The sequence below is a fragment of the Leucoraja erinacea genome, chromosome 1 (assembly GCF_028641065.1).
Source record: "Leucoraja erinacea ecotype New England chromosome 1, Leri_hhj_1, whole genome shotgun sequence".
Classification (NCBI taxonomy): Eukaryota; Metazoa; Chordata; class Chondrichthyes; order Rajiformes; family Rajidae; genus Leucoraja; species Leucoraja erinaceus.
The window spans coordinates 168,200,054-168,221,571 of NC_073377.1; the positions used below are offsets into that span (position 1 = coordinate 168,200,054).

Below are 21,518 nucleotides of genomic sequence, written 5' to 3' on the forward strand. Positions count from 1 at the left end.
CGTCAAGGGGAGTTGGGTGGTTTGTAGAGGTTTGGTTGGAAAGGCACAACTATCAGCTAGGCAATCGTACAAAAACTTCTCAAGCCCATAAGTTGTACCTGAACAGACTTATAGAAACATAGAAAATAGGTGCAGGAGGAGGGCATTCGGCCCTTCGAGCCAGCACTGCCATTCATGGCTGATCGTCCCCTATCAATAACCCGTGCCTGCCTTCTCCTCATATCCCTTGACTCCACTAGCCCCTAGAGCTCTACCTAACTCTCTCTTAAATCCATCCAATCACTTGGCCTCCACTGCCCTCTGTGGCAGGGAATTCCATAAATTCACAGCTCTCAGGGTGAAAATGTTTTTTCTCACCTGAGTCTTAAATGACCTCCCTTTATTCTAAGACTGTGGCCCCTGGTTCTGGACTCGCCCAACATTGGGAACATTTTTCCTGCATCTAGCTTGTCCAGTCCTTTTATAATTTTATATGTTTCTATAAAATCCCCCTCATCCTTCTAAACTAATGTTTTTAATTTAATTTTAACTAGCTTTGTGGGAAACAGGGGACAGGCAGTTACCTCCAGACATCTAATGCAAGTATTAGGATTTGCTTTTTAAGGACTATCTGCCTCCGGAAAGGTTGTTCTACCCCTTTCTTGGTCCTGTCCAGAGCCTTCTAATCCTTCTGGGTACACGCACACGCACACACGCACACGCACACACACGCACACACACACACGCACGCACGCACGCGCGCGCACACACACACACACACACACACACACACACACACACACACACACACACACACACACACACACCCCCCCCCCCCACTCCTAATTTGAGGAAGGACATTCTTGCTATTGAGGGAGCCCAGCGTAGGTTTACAAGGTTAATTCCCGGGATGGCGGGACTGTCATATGCTGAGAGAATGGAGCAGCTGGGCTTGTACACTCTGGCGTTTAGAAGGATGAGAGGATATCTTATTGAAACATATACGATTGTTAAGGGCTTGGACACACTAGAGGCAGGAAACATGTTCCCGATGTTGGGGGAGTCCAGAACCGGGGGCCACAGTTTAAGAATAAGGAGTAAGCCATTTAGAACGGAGACGATGAAAATACTTTTTTTCACAGAGAGTGGTGAGTCTGTGGAATTCTCTGCCTCAGAGGGCGGTGGAGGCAGGTTCTCTGGATGCTTTCAAAAGAGAGCTAGATAGGGCTCTTAAAAATAGCGTAGTCAGGGGATATGGGGAGAAGGCAGGAACGGGGTACTGATTGGGGATGATCAGCCATGATACTGATACTGCCATGATACTGCCTGTAAGGGAAATTCATTTTGTTGTCTCAAATTGAGACAATGACAATGAATTTGAATACAATACAATACAATACAATGATCGCATTGAATGGCGGTACTGGCTCGAAGGGCCGAATGGCCTACTCCTGCACCTACTGTATTGTCTATATGAGGCTCTACCTTCAAAAAACCAGGACTTTAACTTTCATGCGTTGATTCAGGATTGCCTTCCACTACTCTAGATTCTCACACCTATCCCACCCACACACACACACACACATCATCACAGTTCATTCCCTGACCTCATGGAATTTAAAACTCCTGTTTCACTCCATGTTGCTGTTTAAAGAACAAATGCTTGTTAATGAGGAAACTCACTCGATTTGTATTTTAATGATTAAATACTACTACAAATCACTTCAGGACTTGCATGGTGAAAATGATTAGATATCACTTAACTACCCTGACTGCTCACATTTTATAATAAACATTAATATTTTAGTCTGTGTTCCAGGCTTGCTCAACACGATTCACATAACTGAGGCCAATTTATCTTAATGTAATGCATTGTTGTGAGGTTTTATCTTTTATTTAAAAAATATTAACGTCTTGTTTTACATAAAATCACACAAGTTCGTGGCTTCACTTTCCCCGTGGAAGCCAATGAAAAAGCAGATGGTTTCTGCTGCAGTCACCAAATCTCTCAGCTGCAGGGTAAGAAGAGCCTTCTGGGGAGTTATCTGGCATTTAGCAGGCTGTCATATGTATGCAGCTGCTGGCTGGCTGGCTGGAGCAGGAATTCTCTAATGATTTTCTTCCCTGACCTTTATTTCTGATGCATCTTCTTTCAGAACCATCTTCCCTTCACCAGCAGAATACCATTTTATTAATGTTTCATTTTCTCACGCAGAACTAATAGAAAGATGGTGCCTGCTGAAAGGAAACCTGCTGTTCTTAATGAAAAATAGGAGCTGTGTAAGTGATCACCACATCTTTTTCAACCTGGTTTTATTGTGCTTTCCATTTAAGCTTTTCATTTTATGATTGTAATATTATTTGCTGTGTACCTTCATTTGGTAATTATACACAATGTTCAGTACTGTATTGAATTGAACTTTCTGATCAGAGCTGATTTGCAAACTATATTTGCTGCTCCTCGATATTTATCAACAGTGGGTATGTTGTGGCAGAGTGTTTTTTGAAGTGTAGATGATGACTATTAGTGCTAATTGACAATGGTCAGGCTGGCAGAATAAGCAGCTATCTATGCATGTCCGCTAGCATTTCAACAGTGCAAACATTCGTACAAAACGGCATGTAAATCGGAGACAATCTATGCACATGAGGAATGTTCGCAAGGTGCAGTATAAACAGCTTTAACATTTAATTAGATGCAGACAGAAGAGCACAACATAAATATATGTAATAAGTACTCTGTACCAGCAGTAAGAATCTATAGGTCAGAATACAAGAACAATAATGGTCTTGCGGCACCCGTTTGATTAATAATGTATCAAAGTTCTTTGATAGTAGTTTAGTAATTTTCTGACATTAGTAGAATCAGCAGTAATGTATTTATTCTGCCATCCCAACGTCTGAAGCTTTTCAGTAAATATCCTTTTGAATGAGATTTTTCCAGAAGTGCTGACAGTAATGACCCTTCAAGATGAGCACATTGTGCATATGTGCAATAATAAAATGTAATACAGAAGGTTTTAAAATTTGAAACATGGGAGGTATAGCTGCCAGTGATGTTAAGAAACCAGTTGCAGTGTGTCTTTTATGAAGGCAATTGCTTTGTGCAAGGCTCTTGATGTGTGGCAATGAAAGTAAATGCTGTCATAGTACAAGTATAAGAAAACACTTTAAAATGTGTTTGGACCATTACTTTCAGAGATGTTTTAACCATTGATATGATGCACAGTTTCTCCTATCCATACATTTCACCAAGATAATCTTGCTAACGTATCTAACAAATCTGTTCTTACAAACGTAAGATATAAATATAAGATCTATTATAAATTAAAGGTATACATCATTCATTAAAAACAATTTAGGCCGAAGATAGAGGCAAAAAGCTGGAGTAACTCAGTGGGTCAGGCAGCATCTCTGGAGAAAAGGAACTTGAAGTTTGGACAGTGGCTGAGTCAATATTTACATGTGGCATTGCAGCATAACTTACCTGTCTTTTACAATGTATTTTATATTGTGACCATTGTTTTGGACTTTACGAATAAATGGCATGATGTGCAACAAACAATTTAATCTTATGGAAGCTGCTCGCTCAACTGCTCGATACCTTAGATTTGTTTTAAGTATTATGTGATGGTATGCCTGCAAATGCATTCCACTGGGAGAGTTTTCACACTTGTCTGGGTGTGAGGCAGATATCCTGCAGTATCTGTGTAGGTGCAAATCCTATGTCACAGTGCCTTTGTAGTTTCAATGATTTGAAAAGGTTGGAAAATATTATTGATTTCCGGAGTTCCATTTACTAGACTCTGCAATCTGTGAATCTCTTGGACAAATGTGTTGGTCTTCACATTCATGTCTGAGGGCGGACCTTGGGGATTCATTTTTCCCCTGTATTTATTGACCAACAAGCAAGCTATTTCTGTACCAGTATATTGGTCTTCAAAATGTTTACTGCGATGAAAACATTGTTTTCTTATTGTTGACATGGTCTTTTAGAAAATAGACAGGGGTTCCCCAGAGCATTGAAATACAGTAGCACTTCACAGTAATGGACCCCATGGTGGCTGTCAACAGGATTGTAGGATCTACGGAATCCCATGACAGAAAGCAAACAACAAGCCACACTTAGGTGAGCCAGCCACCTTGTGTCACGTTTATTCCAGAAGCCCCTTCTACCTACATTGTCATCAATCATAGCCTGTGTGCAGATAAGGCCAATTAGTGCATCTGACCATGGAGCTGTTATTGAATTCTTGTGGCTGGACCTTCTCAGACCTTTGGCTGAACTAAGGAGCTGATCGTGGACTTTAGGAGGGCACATCATCCGAGGACGTACACACCGTTGAGGATAAATGGGGATACTGTGGATAGGGTGAGGGTGTTGTACAGGGTCTTGTAAGACCACACCTGGAGTAATGCGTACAGTTTTGGTCTCTTAATCTGAGGAAAGACATTCTTGCCATAGAGGGAGTACCGAGAAGGTTCACCAGACTGATTCCTGGGATGTCAGGACTTTCCTATGAAGAAAGACTGGATAGACTCGGCTTGTACTCGCTAGAATTTAGAAGATTGAGGGGGGATCTTATAGAAACTTACAAAATTCTTAAGGGGTTGGACAGGCTAGATGCAGGAAGATTGTTCCCGATGTTAGGGAAGTCCAGAACAAGGGGTCACAGTTTAAGAATAAGGGGGAAAATCTTTTAGGACCGAGATGAGAAAAACTTTTTTCACACAGAGAGTGGTGAATCTGTGGAATTCTCTGCCACAGAGGGTAGTCGAGGCCACAGTTCATTGGCTATATTTAAGAGGGAATTAGATGTGGCCCTTGTGGCTAAAGGGATCAGAGGGTATGGAGAGAAGGCAGGTACGGGATACTGAGTTGGATGATCAGCCATGATCATATTGAATGGCGGTGCAGGCTCGAAGGGCCGAATGGCCTACTCCTGCACCTAATTTCTATATTTCTATGTTTCTATGTGAGCTGTTTTAAATATCTGGGAGTCCACATCTCTGAGGATATGACATGGTCATCACACGCCTCAGCACCCGTGAGTAAGGCAAGGCAGCGCCTTTACCACCTCAGGCAATTGAGGAAATTCAGAGTGTCTCCGAGGATCCTCCAGTGCTTCTTCGCAGTGGCGGTGGAAAGCATCTTGTCTGGAAACATCACAATTTGGTTTGGGAATTGATCTGCCCAGGACAAGAAGGCTCTGCAGAGAGTAGTGCGTTCGGCCGAACGCACTATGGGAACTTCACTCACCCCCCTGCAGGAACTATACATCAGGAGGTGCAACTCCAGAGCCAACAAAATCATGAGAGACCCCTTCCACCCCTGCAACGGACTGTTCCAGCTGCTACGGTCAGGCAAACGCCTCCATTGCCATGCAGTGAGAACGGAGAGGTTGAGAAGGAGTTTCTTCCCAGAGACTAATCGGACTGTAAACGCCTATCTCACCAGGGACTAACGTTACTGAACCACTGGACTGCTTTTTTTTTTAAGTGCTGTTTTTTTCCCTTTTTCCTTCCGCCCACAATATTTAATATGTAAAAGAATCTGTGATTCTGTTCCATTCTGTTTGTAGTTTGTTGTTTGTTATGTTTGTCTTTTTGCACAAAGTCCGCGAGCATTGCCACTTTTCGTTTCACTGCACATCTCGTATATGTGTATGTGACGAATAAACTTGACTTGACTTCTCGTGAGGCTGCTGGTGAGTTGTCAGCGGTGACAGGCTGCACGCAAAACCAACGTGGGCGTGAAGGCGCTACAGCTCCCCCCGCAGCCACCGAGTCGTACAAGGTGGCGACTGCCTGGCTAAGTCCTGCCCTGTACCAGTCTGGTGGGTTGATCTTGTTTGGTATTGCAGTGTGGGAGGTCTTTAACAGGAAGCGTTCGTGTGCTGTGATTTCGCCGGTTTGGTGGGTGAGCTAGTCAGTTGGTTCTCAACGTATGCTGGCTTTAACCGGTCCATGGATACGGCGTCTGTTTTTCCGTTCCGATAGATCACCAAAGTTTTGAGTAGGCGTTGGATGACTTGGTACTGGCCATCGTATCCTTGCTGAAGAGGTCGGCGGATGTCATTGCGTCAGACCAAAACATGGTTCTTGGTTTCTTGGTCCTCCAAAATATTCCAAATGGAATTTAAACTGGAGGTGGTGGACCCAGAAAGGGTTTTTGGGAAGAAAGAGCTACCTTAAATTTAGTTGCATCTGGTTGGATAACTATAGTTGGGTGGAGATTATTCCATGCTTTAATTGTGTGGGGGAAGAACGAATTGCTGTACACATCTGTCTTGGTAGCTGGAATCACAAATTGGATCGAATGCCCTCGTCTGCTCCTGATAGGTTTGGGTTTGGTGTAGGTCTTGTAAGCTATGTCGAGCTGACCATTTAACATTTTGTAAAAACAGGTAAAACGGTGAGCTTCACACCTGTCTGTCTTGGAGAGGGTTCCACCCCAGAGAATTCAGAGTTTGGTAACACTCGCTTCTCTCTCGTAGGTGTTAGTTACAAATCGAGCTGCCTGTCTTTGGACACGTTCAATGGAAGAAATGTTTTTATTTGTGTATGGGTCCCATGCTGCAACTGCGTAGTCCAAATGAGGTCTAACCAGGGTGAAGTATAGTTTCTCCTTGACAGAAGTTGAACAATGATGAAAGTTTTGTCTCAGAAAGTTTAGGACACCTGTTGCTTTCACCGTTGCATGATGCGTCTGACCATTCCAACGCAGATCATTCTGCAATTTGATGCCAAGATACTTGGGTTGTTTGGATTCTTCAAGGGTGGTACCAAGTATATTGTAAGATGCTTTGCCTGGATTCCTGTTTCTGGTGACATGCATGGTTTCACATTTGGAAGGGTTGAACTGCATGCCCCATTGTTGTGACCACTCAACCATAGTATCGAGATCCTTTTGGAGATCATCTTCATCATCAGCTGACTTAATTGGACGGTACAGCAAACAATCATCAGCGAATAGTCTGGTCGTACTTGTGACTTTTTCATGGATGTCATTTATCTAAAGCAAAACAGATGTGGGCCAAATACTGTGCCCTGAGGTGTACCACTCAACACTAAATGCCAATTGGAGCTATTTCCGTTTACACACACATATGCTGAAGACGTTTTATCAGGAAACTAGAAATCCATCGTTTTGTGTTGGAACGAATACCATAGAAGTCAAGCTTCCGAACCAGTCTCTGGTGTGGGATGACATCAAATGCTTTAGAAAAGTCCAGCACAACTTAATCCGTGATGATGTTGCTATCAAGGTGCTTGGCCAGGTCATTTGTCGTCAGGATAGCTGAGACTCACATGATCTATGTCTCCTAAATGCATGTTGGTTGTCAGCAAGAATGTCACGTGTCTCATCAGATTACTATCAATTAAATGCTCCAGCAGTTTGCAGCAAGTACTTGTTAATGAAACAGGACGATAATTCGCTGGGTTGGTGGTTGAACCCTTCTTAAAGAGAGGAGTGATGTTAGCCTTCCTCCAATCCAGCGGGACATCACCTGAGTCAAGTGATTGTTGGAAAATGAACTGCAAAACTGAAGCCAGTTCTATAGCTGCGATCTTGAGGGCTTGATTTTGTATCTGATCTGGTCCAATTGCTTTTGTGGTATTGATGTTGAGCAATAACTTCTTGACACCTTCAACCTCAATTTTAATAGCAGGCATATCAGCATACGGGCTGGGCGGTAGGACTGGAAATGATGAAGGCTCCACATCTTCCCGGGTGAAAACGTGTTGAAATTGGTTTGCAAGAGCTTCTGCTTTCGCCTGGTCCTCAGTGATCAGACAGTTGTTCACTTTAAGCATCTGGACACCAGTGTTGTCTGTCCGTCTGGATTTCACATATCTCCAAAAAGCCTTGGGTTGCTCTCCCCCAAGAATAGAAGAAACAAGTTGTCTATGAGCGCTCCTGATTGCACGATCGACTTGTTTTCGCACGCTAGTAAAATTGTCCCAGTCCAGTTTTGTACCCCCTATTTTGGCACGGATATAAAACTTCTCGTTCTTACTGCAGAGACTTTTCAGTTTTGCCGAAAACCAAGGAGGACGCACACGGCCCTTAATGAGTTGTTGAGGAACATGATTTGTAACAATATTATTTAAGGCGTTTCTCAGCCACACCCAGTTGTCATTTACGGATCTTTTTATCCGGTTGCAGGTTGAAGAAATAATTTCCCAGTTTTTTTGCTAAGTCTTTAAATTCCTCGCTGTTCACTTTTCTCCAGAGGGAAATTTTACGCGGTGGTTTTGAAGGAACTTTAAGCTTTGTGTGCGGTTTTGCTTGGATAATATAATGATCGCTGAGTCCATCACACGATGAAACTTCCAATATTAAATCTGGGTGTGAAGTGAAGAATAAATCTAAAGTATTTCTGGTGCCACTTGTCTCGTCACGCCTGGTAGGGAAAGTGACTTTTTGGGACTTTGGGATTTTCCAGAGTAAGGTCAGCTAGTGCTTCCTGGAGAGCCCCTTTTTGGTTCACTTTGTATGCAGTCAGACCGATCTACACCCGGGACATTGAAATCGCCCCCAGGATGATAAATGGAGAGCGTGACGAGGCGTTAACTTTGGAGATGTTTGATCCAAGATCTAAAAGAGGCTCCGTTTTCATGTCAGGTGGTTGGTAAAAGCTTCTGATCTGCGACGACTGACCCTGGAGTGTAGCTCGACACCAGATTTGCTCAGAGTCGCTGTCTAAGTTAGTTGTTTCAAAACAAGGAATAGTATTGTTAACTCCGATGAAGACACCAACTCCATGCACGTTTATGTCCTTTCTAAAAATTTGGAGGTGAGGAGGGAAAATCTCAGCAGATTTGCTTGATGGGTCTAGCCAAGATTCAGGCCTGATAAGGATTTTCAGTTTCAATAAATGAATTGATCACAGCACATTTTCCTGTTACCCTGCGGCAATTTTTAATTTTTCTAATTTTTAAAAATTTTATTAGAAGTAAATAAAATAATATGGTACCGTAGATACCTAGTATATATTGGCATGTTACATTTCATGTACAGCTTTTTAAAAAATTTATTTTAACAAACAAAAAAGACAGCAAGAGAATAGAAAAGAATTAGAGAAGTGTGTGATATCGGAAAGTGAGAGAGAAAAAGAGAGAAGGAAGAAAATTGAGAGAAAAGGAGGAGAGGTAGAAAGCAGAAGAATAAAGGAGAGATAGCTGTTTATTATTCTTGACCACCATTCACCCAATCCTGAAACAGATAATTTCTACGTTTGTGTTGCAACGTTTGTTGTAAGAAGTCAAGAAAAGGCAATCTATAAAAAGCGATTTTGATCCCACGTTCATCGCTGACATCATTGCGATCACTATCTTTGTTGATACCATGAATCTTCATTTGAGCATCAGTATCAGTATCAGTATCAGTATCAGTATCAGTATATCTTTATTGTTATTTCCTGAGTACTCACATACCCAGAGGAAACAAAAAAACGTTGCTCAACCAGTGTCCATTCAGTGTGCAGTACAAATAACAAGTAAATAGAAATAAAAATACATATATCATGAACAAATTAAATTAAACACTCTACTCTCTACTGGGAGCATCTCCCCCAGTCGGGGTTTATTCCCCCACACGTGTAGTATGTGTGGTAATTTGTCTGCAACGTTGGAGGTCAGCAGGCATGTAGACCATTGCAGGTTTTTGCTGTGTCGGTGTTGGCCTGAGTAGCTGCATAGTTCGCTGTAATCGATTGACATACCCTTTCATCGCTGCTTTCACCGCCGTACGAATGCCGAGCAAGAACCAGAGGCAACCATTCACTCCGGCTCGACACCGTCTCCTCCGGCTGCCAGAGCGGCTTTCAACTGGCCGATGGAACCGTTCACTTGTGGATGACACATAGTCGTTCGAATCCGGGTTCGTACTCAAGAGGTCGGCTAGTGTTTGAAACATCGCAGGCTCGAGTTGCGGTCCTCCGTCTGTTGGGAGCCTCCTGTGGAATTCTCTGCCACAGAGGGCGGTGGAGGCAGGTTCTCCGGATGCTTTCAAGAGAGAGCTAGATAGGGCTCTTAAAAATAGCGGAGTCAGGGGATATGGGGAGAAGGCAGGAACGGGGTACTGATTGGGGATGATCAGCCATGATTACATTGAATGGCGGTGCTGGCTCGAAGGGCCGAATGGCCTCTACTCCTGCACCTATTGTCTATTGTCTATTGTCTTTTGAGCCAGACACCTTGTGTCACGTTTATTCCAGAAACCCCTTTTACCTACATTCTCACCAACCATAATCAGTGTGCAGATAAGGCCAGTTATCTAGAACCTACATCACACCGTTATATACTGCTCAATTGTGGTCTAAGTATAAGAAAAAGAGTATGCAGAGGCTTAAGGTAGCATACAATGATGCAATGAGGTTGCTACTTCGTGTCCCTAGGTGGCATAGTGCCAGTCAATTGTTTGTGTCCACTAGAGTGCCAACCTGTGAGGCACTCTTAAGACAGCTGATGTTTAGTTTTATGTGTCGCCTGGACAAGTCAGAGAACCACATAATTGAAGCCTTAGTCAGCCCTCTGAACAGCTGCTATAGATTCACTTCTAGGCTTAGATGGCATTGGTGCAATAGCTTATATATATTTTAGGCTAATATGCAATTTCTTAATGTATCTTTGTAATTCTTTGTACTGTTTGATGTGTATATGGACCGGTGTCTGAAATAAAGCTTTAATAATAATTGCATCTGACCTTGGAGTTGTTAGTGAGCTCATGTGGCAGGACCTTCTCATGAGGCTACTGGTGAGTCACCAACAGTGACTGGCCGAAACCAACGTGGGCGTGACGGTGCCACAGGGTCGTTACGGCAGGATTTGGTCATTTATAGCAGCAATTTGAATGGAGTTTAATTTATTGTATTTAAAAATCTACACTCTGTAGATAACATCATGTAATTCATTTGTTTTCTCAGTGGGTGCCTAAATGGTTCCAGGCATCAAGTGACAGTATTTGTGTCCATCTACAGTTTGCATTACATGACTGGTGAATCTTGTTTTAATTGTCCATTTAATAATAATAATAATAATAATAATAATAATCTTATTTATATAGCACATTTTTAGTCAACTTGCATTGACCCCAAAGTGCTTCACATAATTACATTACATTTACACACAGGCAAAGGTGGGTGAAGTGTCTTGCCCCAAGGACACAACGACAGTATGCACTCCAAGCGGGATTCGAACCGGCTACCTTCCGGTCGCCAGCCGAACATTTAGCCCATTGCGCCATCTGTCGTCCCACTTAAAAGTTGCGATGGGCTATATCATCAAGATCTTCAGAAGTCACAGCACAAGTTTATTTTCTTGGTATTTGACCTTCCTTTCACATGTTTGCCTGGCTGCAGTTTTCTCAATGGAGTTGTCTCATTGTGCTCCTTGGCTAAACGCAATTTGGGGACCAGTTGGCTGGCTGTCACATCAGACAGTGATTACAAAGTTTATTTGAATTTCTTTCCCTTTAGGTTTTCATTCAATTGCCTTAATCTGAATTCTAAATTCCATTGTTGTACTCGTGAAGCCTTGTAATGGGAGACTGGATAGCACAGTCAGTCGAGCATCAGACTTTTAGTAGGTGGTGCAGCGTTAGATTTGTTGGCTAGAGACCCAGGTTCAATCCTGACTACGGGTGCTGTCTGGTGCTGTCTGTATGGAGTTTGTATATTCTCCCCATGACCTGTTTGAGTTTTCTTCCACGCTCCAAAGGTGTACAAGTTTGTAGGTTAATTGATTTCGTATAATTGTAAATTTTCAAAGTGGTTCATTGCTGACCTCAAAGCTTGTTTGTGTCTGGAATCATCTCAAGATGCTCTCCAATGGGTGCATACAATAAAATCTCCTCATTCCCCATTTGATTCTTCCGCCAGTTATTTTTAGTTGTCCTTTAGTTACCAATACATCTGGGGTTCCTCAATTTCCCACCTCAGTTTTCTCCATATTTAGTATGCTTTCTTCATAACTGAAAATGTCTATTAAATTCTATCAAAACATTTTCCATTCAAAAATCCCAACAATCCCATCATCTTCAGTGTTTCCATGTAAGTGATATTCGTAATCACTGATCTATGTCCTTTGTGCTCTTTGGAGCATTGTGACCAAGTTTACTTTTTGAGACTTCATGATATAAAGCAGAGTAAATGCGTGGGTTAATATTTTAATTCCAACATTGAAGTTGCATGTAATGTAAATGAATCTCATATATCTGAGGAAAGACATTCTTGCCGTAGAGTGAGTACAGAGACGGTTCACCAGACTGATTCCTGGGATGTCAGGACTTTCATATGAAGAAAGACTGGATAGACTCGGCTTGTACTCGCTAGAATTTAGAAGATTGAGGGGGGATCTTATAGGAACTTACAAAATTCTTAAGGGGTTGGACAGGCTAGATGCAGGAAGATTGTTCCCGATGTTGGGCAAGTCCAGGACAAGGGGTCACAGTTTTAAATTAAGGGGAAAATCTTTTAGGACCGAGATGAGAAAAAAACATTTTTCACACAGAGAGTGGTGAATCTGTGGAATTCTCTGCCACAGAAGGTAGTTGAGGCCCAGTTCATTGGCTATATTTAAGAGGGAGTTAGATGTGGCCTTTGTGGCTAAAGTGATCAGGGGATATGGAGAGAAGGCAGGTACAGGATACTGAGTTGGATGATCAGCCATGATCATATTGAATGGTGGTGCAGGCTCGAAGGGCCGAATGGCCTACTCCTGCACCTATTTTCTATGTTTCTATGTTTCTACATGCTGAAACTTAGTGAAATTTTAAAGTGTGTTTGGTCTAGATATATGGATGGACTTAATTTCATCAGTTGGACCAGGCCAGCAGTTTTCTCTTATTCACCAAATTTCTTAAAAACACTTTTTTTGTATTTTCTGTATTTTTCTGCAATCAGTCTAATAATGTTCCTGGTCTCAGTATTCTGCAAGGAGGATGTAAAGACTTGGCCAAAATCCAATTTAATGTGTATTTGATAGACACAAAATGGCTGTGGTAACTCAGTGGGACAGGCAGCATCTCTGGAGAGAAGGAATGGGTGACGTTTCGGGTCAAGACCCTTCTTGTCTGTAGAGGGGTCTCGAACCGAAACATCATCCATTCCTTCTCTCATAGAAACATAGACAATAGGTGCAGGAGTAGAGGCCATTCGGCCCTTCGAGCCTGCACCATTCACCATTCAATATGATCATGGCTGATCATCCAACTCAGTATCCTGTACCTGCCTTCTCTCCATACCCCCTGATCACTTTAGCCTCAAGGGCCACATCTAACTCCCTCTTAAATATAGTCAATGAACTGTGGCCTCAACTACCTTCTGTGGCAGAGAATTCCACAGATTCACCACTCTCTGTGTGAATTTGTTTTTTCTCATCTCGGTCCTAAAAGATTTCCCCCTTATCCTTAAACTGTGACCCCTTGTTCTGGACTTCCCCAACATCGGGAACAATCTTCCTGCATCTAGCCTGTCCAGAGATGCGACCTGTCCCGCTGAGTTACTCTAGTACTTTGTGTCTGTCTTTGGTTTAAAACAGCATCTGCAGTCCCTTCCTACACATTAATGTCCCTATTAACCTGCTGCAGAGAAAACAAAGGTGCATAATAATTCCTTGTCTCACTGAGTTCTCAAATTCAGCAACAAAATGCTGTTGTCTTCAGTGCACTCACCCTTGCACGTCATTAATCATTTCCTGACACGTTTATTGTGCAAATGTTACTTGCCACTTCACAGTCCATACCTTAATGTTGTCTAGGTCTTGGTGCATGCAAACGGGAACTGCTTCAATTGCTGAGGGCTTGTAAATAGAATATGGCATTATGTTAAGTTTGGTGGCTTTGATGACATACATTTATTAGCCTGCAAGATTTTCACACAGAATAGCAATCTCTTTCAGATTCAGATTCAGATTCAGATTCAACTTTAATTGTCATTGTCACTGTACAGTACAGAGACAATGCAATGCAGTCTCTGCCATCTTTATGCATTAAGAAAAAAATAATGCTCACCAGAAGGCCTGTAAGATTTGAGATCCTTGCCACCCAATTGAACCATGGACACTTCATGACACAAAGTTGCTAATGCCAAGTGTCATCTGAGATCTTGCCGGTGAACTTCTACCGCTGCACCATCGAGAGCATCCTTTCCAACTGTATCACAGTATGGTATGGCAACTGCTCTGTCTCCGACCGGAAGGCCTTGCAGAGGGTGGTGAAAATTGCCCAACGCATCACCGGTTCCTCGCTCCCCTCCATTGAGTCTGTCCAAAGCAAGCGCTATCTGCAGAGGGCGCTCAGCATCGCCAAGGACTGCTCTCACCCCAACCATGGACTGTTTACCCTCCTACCATCCGGGAAGCGCTACTGGTCTCTCCGTTGCCGAACCAGCAGGTAGAGGAACAGCTTCTTTCCGGCGGCTGTCACTCTACTAAACAACGTACCTCGGTGACTGCCAATCACCCCCCCCCCCGGATACTTATTATTATTTATTCAAATCATTTGCTATGTCGCTCTTCCAGGGAGATGCTAAACGCATTTCGTTGTCTCTGTACTGTACACTGACAATGACAATTAAAATTGAATCTGAATCTGAATCTGAGAAAGACATTCTTGCCATAGAGGGAGTACAGAGAAGGTTCACCAGACTGATTACTGGGATGGCAGGACTTTCATATGAAGGAAGACTGGATAGACTCGGCTTGTACACGCTAGAATTTAGAAGATTGAGGGGGGATCTTATAGAAACTTACAAAATTCTTAAGGGGTTGGACAGGCTAGATGCAGGAAGATTGTTCCTGATGTTGGGGAAATCCAGAACAAGGGGTCACAGTTTAAGGATAAGGGGGAAATCTTTTAGGACAGAGATGAGAAAAACATTTTTCACACAGAGGGTGGTGAATCTGTGGAATTCTCTGCCACAGAAGGTAGTTGAGGTCAGTTCATTGGCTATATTTAAGAGGGAGTTAGATGTGGCCCTTGTGGCTAAAGGGATCAGGGGGCAGGTACAGGATACTGAGTTGGATGATCAGCCATGATCATACAGAGAACCTGCCTCCACCGCCCTCTGAGGCAGAGAATTCCACAGACTCACCACTCTCTGTGAGAAAAAGTGTTTCCTCGTCTCCATTCTAAATGGCTTACTCCTTATTCTTAAATTTGGTCGATTTGACGGGAAAGTGTGGAGAATAATCTTTCTCCTTGATGGAATCAGTGTAGGGTGAGTGTAAATGGAGACTGGTGGTCAACGTGGACTTGGTGAGTTGAGGGCTTGTTTCTCTGCTGTATAGCCTACTCTGCAGGACAAGGCACAGTTAGCTGAGCTACGTAACTGTGACTAACCACAACCTTAGCGTATAATAGGTACTTATATTTTAAAGTTCAAGAATCATTCTGGTTAATCTACAAAATGCCCCCCTCTAAGGCAGATTTGCCCTTTTAAAAGTGGGGTGTTGGACTTGTTTACAGGTGTGGACTAATCAGGACTTTGATAAACACTTTCATTTTGGTCCATCCCCTTGTTATAAAAACCAGCATTGAATTAGACCCTGCTTACCTTCAGGATCTGTAGATGACATTTCAATGATTTGTGTACATGGAACTCAAAGTCTCTTTGGAAATCTGAGCAAAATATATATTGCTGGAGGAATTCAATGGGTCAGGAGCATCTGTGGAGGCAAAGGAATATAGACAATAGACAATAGGTGCAGGAGTAGGACATTCGGCCCTTCGAGCCAGCAGCACCATTCAATGTGATCATGGCTGATCATCCTCAATCAGTACCCCGTTCCTGCCTTCTCCCCATATCCCCTGACTATGCTATCTTTAAGAGCCCTCTCTTGAAAGTATCCGGCCTCCACCGAGGCAGAGAATTCCACAGACTCACAACTCTCGGTGTTAAAAAGTTTCCTCATCTCCGTTCTAAAAGGCTTACCCCTTATTCTTAAACTGTGGCCCCTGGTTCTGGACTCCCCCAACATCGGGAACATGTTTCCTGCCTCTAGTGTGTACAAGCCCTTAACAATCTTATATGTTTCAATGAGATTCCCTCTCATCCTTCTAAACTACAGAGTGTACAAGCCCAGCTGCTCCATTCTCTCAGCATATGACAGTCCCGCCATCCCGGGAATTAACCTTGTAAACCTACGCTGCACTCCCTCAATAGCTAGAATGTCCTTCCTCAAATTAGGGGACCAAAACTGCACACAATACTCCAGGTGTGATCTCACTAGGGCCCTGTACAACTGCAGAGGGGTCTCCTTGGTCCTATACTCCACTGTCAATAGTTGACATTTCGGGTCCAGTCCTACCTCAGGGTCTTGATCCTAAACACCGACTATTCATTTGCCTCCCCAGATGCTGCTGGATTCTCCAGCAGTTTATTTCATTTCTTCAGATTCCCAGCATCTGCAGTCTCTTATATCTCCTCTTTGGAACTCTAATGCTTTTGGTTTGCACAATTTAGAAAGCTCTCGTTTCTATTTCTATTTGGGTCTAAGAGGCAGACCTTGCATTTGGCCTGCATCTTTATCTATTTGTTCACAAGATCATGTCATGTGATGGGAACAGAATTAGGCCATTCAATCATGGCTGATCTATCTCTCCCACCTTCTCCCCATAACCCCTGACAACCGTACTAAACAAGAATCTATCTGTCTCTGTCTTAAAACTATCCATTGATGGCCTCCACAGCCTTCTGTGGCAAAGAATTCTACAGATTCACCACCATGTTTCATGAATATCTCTGTAACTTTTTTTATTTTTTTTATTTTCAATTTTATTTTTATTAGCAGTACAGTAAATCACATTAATACATCGCATATATCTTATTACATTATGTTGTACCACTTCATTTTTTGAGCTTTAAAAAAGATAGAAATAAAAGAAGTAAGGAAAGTAAGCAAGAATCGTGAAGGTGCAGGAAAGTGTTGGGAGAAGAGAACCCCTTAGGGAAGGAATTAGAGAAGGAAGTAAAGAAAAGAAATAAGACCCTAGAAAGAAAAGAAAAAAAAGAAGAAAGGAAAATCAATCGCTCTATTGTAACACAAAACTCCGCAAAAAAGGATATACCAACCGTGTTTTTATTAAAAGTTTATTTTATACCCCCCGTTACCAGATCCTGGTAGCCTTTATGTTTTAACTTATTATTGCACCTTATGCTTGTAATAGTTCCATAAATGCAGACCACGTCTTTTGGAAGTGATCTGCTTTACCTGCTAGGAGGAGTCTCATCTCTTCTAAGTGTAGTGTTTCGAACATGTTTGAAATCCACATTTTTATTGTTGGTATTGGACCATTTTTCCAAAATTTGAGTACAGGTGCACAACCTTTTATCCGAAAGCCTTGGGACCAGACGCTTGTCGGATTTCGGACATTTTCGGATTTCCGAATGGAAGATTTTTAGCGTAGATTAGGTAGGTAGCGCGGGCGGCTTGAAAAGTCTGGAGCGGCTGCCTCCTCCCCGGAGACCGGGGAATCATTGTAAATCATTGCTTAAATGTTAGTCAGTTAGTTTGGAGGGATTTTATGTCGTGGTGGGGGTGAAGGGGAAACTTTAATTCTTAGTCCCCTACCTGGTCGGCGACTCCCAACATCGCGGAGCTGGGGGCTCCGTCCGGCCGCGGGCGGCGCCGGTTGTAGCTCCGACCCCGGCAACTCTACCCCTGGCTGCGAGGCGCTCCAAATCCAGCGCCGCCCGCGGTCGGACGCCCGCAGCCCCAGCTCCGCGAATGTTCGGAGTCGGCGGCCACAGCGCTCCGGACCTTACCGCACGGCGACCCGGTAAGGCATTGCCTGCTCCCCGCTGGTATCCCAGCGCTGCGACGCCTGGAGTGTTGGGTTGGGAGATTACAACCTTCATGTGGTCCGCCCTGTTTCAACGAATGCAATCAACCTGGCGTGCACAATCAAATAAGATCAAATAGAACAAGTTTTCCTACAACTTTAGGCTGTGCACGCCATATGCAAGAAGAAGAAGGACCTGGAGTATTGTGTGCAGTTTTTGTCCCCTAATTTGAGGAAGGACATTCTTGCCATTGAGGGAGCCCAGCGTAGGTTTACAAGGTTAATTCCCGGGATGCCGGGACTGTCATATGCTGAGAGAATGGAACGGCTGGGCTTGTACACTCTGGAGTTTAGAAGGATGAGAGGGAATCTTATTGAAACATATAAGATTATTAAGGGATTGGACACGCTAGAGGCAGGAACCATGTTCCCGATGTTGGGGGAGTCCAGAACCAGGGGCCACAGTTTAAGAATAAGGGGTAAACCATTTAGAACGGAGACGAGGAAACACGTAAATTGGAGGAACAGCACCTCATATTTCGCTTGGGCAGCTTGCACCCCAGCGCTATGAACATTGAATTCTCTAACTTCAAGGAACCCTTGCTTTTCCTCTCTCTCCATCCCTCCCCTTTCCAGTTTTCCGACCAGTCTTACTTTCTCCGACTACATTTTACCTTTGTTTGCTTTGTTGTTAACTTCTCCCAGCCAACAATGATTTATACTGCATTTTCCTTCACCTCCATTCCATCTGTACTATTTTCACACCGTACACTTCCTTATCTATGTATCACCCACTCCCCTGACATCAGTCTGATGAAGGGTCGAAACCTAAACATCACCCATTCCTTCTCTCCAGAGATGCTGCCTGTTCCGCTGAGTAAAGGGCCTGTCCCACTTGCATGCGTTTGGCGCGACCAAACGGAAATGGAGTTCACGCGAAGTTCGCGCTAAGTACGCGCGTGACGTCATTTGCGTCATACTTAGCAATCAGCTGGGCGTCGCACGGCATCGTGCAGTGACGTCATCACGCAATGCCACGCCGGGCGGTGACGTCATCGCACAACGCCACGCGCTAGGCATACGCCGTCAAGACGCTGCGTACGACCGCAATGTGCCTGCGTGCCGGCAGGCCGTTGGCGCGCGAAGATTTCGGACATTGTCAGATTTTCGGAGCCCCGCACAACGTCGGGACCAGCCCCGCACAACTCTGCGCTTTTAAGTGGGACCGGCCCCGCGTGGCCATACGGTGCCTGTACGCCTCAAGCGACCACGAGGTCGCGTAATTTGTGAGCCAAGGTCGCGTAAGTGGGACAGGCCCTTTACTCCAGCATTTTGTGTCTGTCTTGAGGGTGGAAAAGGGTGATGAGTTTATGCAATGAGCTACCAGATGACATGGTAGAGGCAAGAACAATTGCAACTTTTAGGTGGGCATCTTGGTCAGCTTGGGCAAGTTGGGCTGAAGAGCCGGTCTATCACTCTTTGAGTCTGCAAGGTATGGCTTCAAATCACATAAATCAACCCAATGACGAGAGAGTGCTATATTGTGCCAAGTTGTATTTTAGATGAACAGTAAAAATTGAAGGTGCTTTAAAATGGAATGCTTTGTATTATCTGATATGAATACAAAGAAAAACAACAAATTAATCTCTTGTTATGACAATATTCAACCTTCATTCAACCTCTCAAAAATAAACTCTTCAGTTCTGGTAAGGGGTCCTGAACTTAAAAAGATAACAGTTTTTCTTTTCATAGAAACTGTTGGAATTGCAGAGTTTTTCCTGATTTTATGTTTTTTAACACAAAAAAATCAATTTTCCACTCAATATAACATTTATTTAATGCGGATTCACTATGTTCAAATTGTCTGGTAATTCAACTTTCCTGAATTACCATAAAAATACATTATTGAATAAGAAGCAATTCCGGAGATGGGTATGAAAAATTGTGAATGATGAATCGAATATGAATCTCCAAATCTCTCTTTCCTGCTTTGTGGTTTAAAGGACCTTTAGACATCTTTATGCAGAATGATAACAATACTATATGTTTTACAAAAGGAGCTCTAAGAAAAATTAAGAAGGAAATGAAACGAGAATAAATGAAGAGATCTGGAAATGTGATATATTCCCATCAGAAAATAGAGCAAAATATATATTTTGCAGTGTCCATTATTAACATATAATGAGTGAGACCACACCTGGAGTATTGCGTACAGTTTTGGTCTCCTAATCTGAGGAAGGACATTCTTGCCATAGAGTATTTGAGTAGAGGAGCAGGGAGGTTAACATAGAAACATAGAAACATAGAAATTAGGTGCAGGAGTAGGCCATTCGGCCCTTCGAGCCTGCACCGCCATTCAATATGATCATGGCTGATCATCCAACTCAGTATCCCATACCTGCCTTCTCTCCATACCCCCTGATCCCCTTAGCCACAAGGGCCACATCTAACTCCGTCTTAAATATAGCCAATGAACTGGCCTCAACTACCCTCTGTGGCAGAGAGTTCCAGAGATTCACCACTCTCTGTGTGAAAAAAGTTCTTCTTATCTCGGTTTTAAAGGATTTTCCCCTTATCCTTAAGCTGTGACCCCTTGTCCTGGACTTCCCTAACATCGGGAACAATCTTCCTGCATATAGCCTGTCCAACCCCTTAAGAATTTTGTAAGTTTCTATAAGATCCCCTCTCAATCTCCTAAATTCTAGAGAGTATAAACCAAGTCTATCCAGTCTTTCTTCATAAGACACGTTCTACTGCAGTTGTACAGGGTCTTGGTGAGGCCACACCTGGAGTATTGCGTACAGTTTTGGTCTCCTAATCTGAGGAAGGACATTCTTGCCATAGAGGATTTGAGTAGAGGAGCAGGGAGGTTCTACTGCAGTTGTACAGGGTCTTGGTGAGACCACACCTGGAGTATTGCGTACAGTTTTGGTCTCCTAATCTGAGGAAGGACATTCTTGCCATAGAGGATTTGAGTATAGGAGCAGGGAGGTTCTACTGCAGTTGTACAGGGTCTTGGTGAGACCACACCTGGAGTATTGCGTACAGTTTTGGTCTCCTAATCTGAGGAAGGACATTCTTGCCATAGAGGATTTGAGTAGAGGAGCAGGGAGGTTCTACTGCAGTTGTACAGGGTCTTGGTGAGACCACACCTGGAGTATTGCGTACAGTTTTGGTCTCCTAATCTGAGGAAGGACATTCTTGCCATAGAGGGAGTACAGAGAAGGTTCACCAGACTGATTCCTGGGATGTCAGGACTTTCATATGAAGAAAGACTGGATAGACTTGGCTTGTATGCGCTAGAATTTAGAAGATTGAGGGGGGATCTTATAGAAACTTACAACATTCTTAGGGGGTTGGACAGGCTAGATGCAGGAAGATTGTTCCCGATGTTGGGGAAGTCCAGAACGAGGGGTCACAGTTTAAGGATAAGGGGGAAATCCTTTAGGACCGAGATGAGGAAATCATTTTTCACACAGAGAGTGGTGAATCTGTGGAATTCTCTGCCACAGAAGGTAGTTGAGGCCACAGTTCATTGGCTATATTTAAGAGGGAGTTAGATGTGGCCCTTGTGGCTAAAGGGATCAGGGGGTATGGAGAGAAGGCAGGTACAGGATACTGAGTTGGATGATCAGCCATGATCATATTGAATGGCGGTGCAGGCTCGAAGGGCCGAATGGCCTACTCCTGCACCTATTTTTCTATGTTTCTATGTTTCTATACAATCACAAAATACAACATTATCAACATA

General features: G+C 43.4%; 1 protein-coding gene across 1 annotated transcript in view; it reads left to right on the forward strand.

The window, feature by feature from the left end:
* inpp4b (inositol polyphosphate-4-phosphatase type II B) overlaps nucleotides 1-21,518 on the forward strand; it is a 613,166-nt gene that overhangs the window by 88,124 nt on the left and 503,524 nt on the right. The window contains 1 exon segment of the mRNA XM_055647772.1: nucleotides 2,195-2,259. Within this exon segment, the coding sequence (XP_055503747.1) occupies nucleotides 2,195-2,259 (65 nt within the window).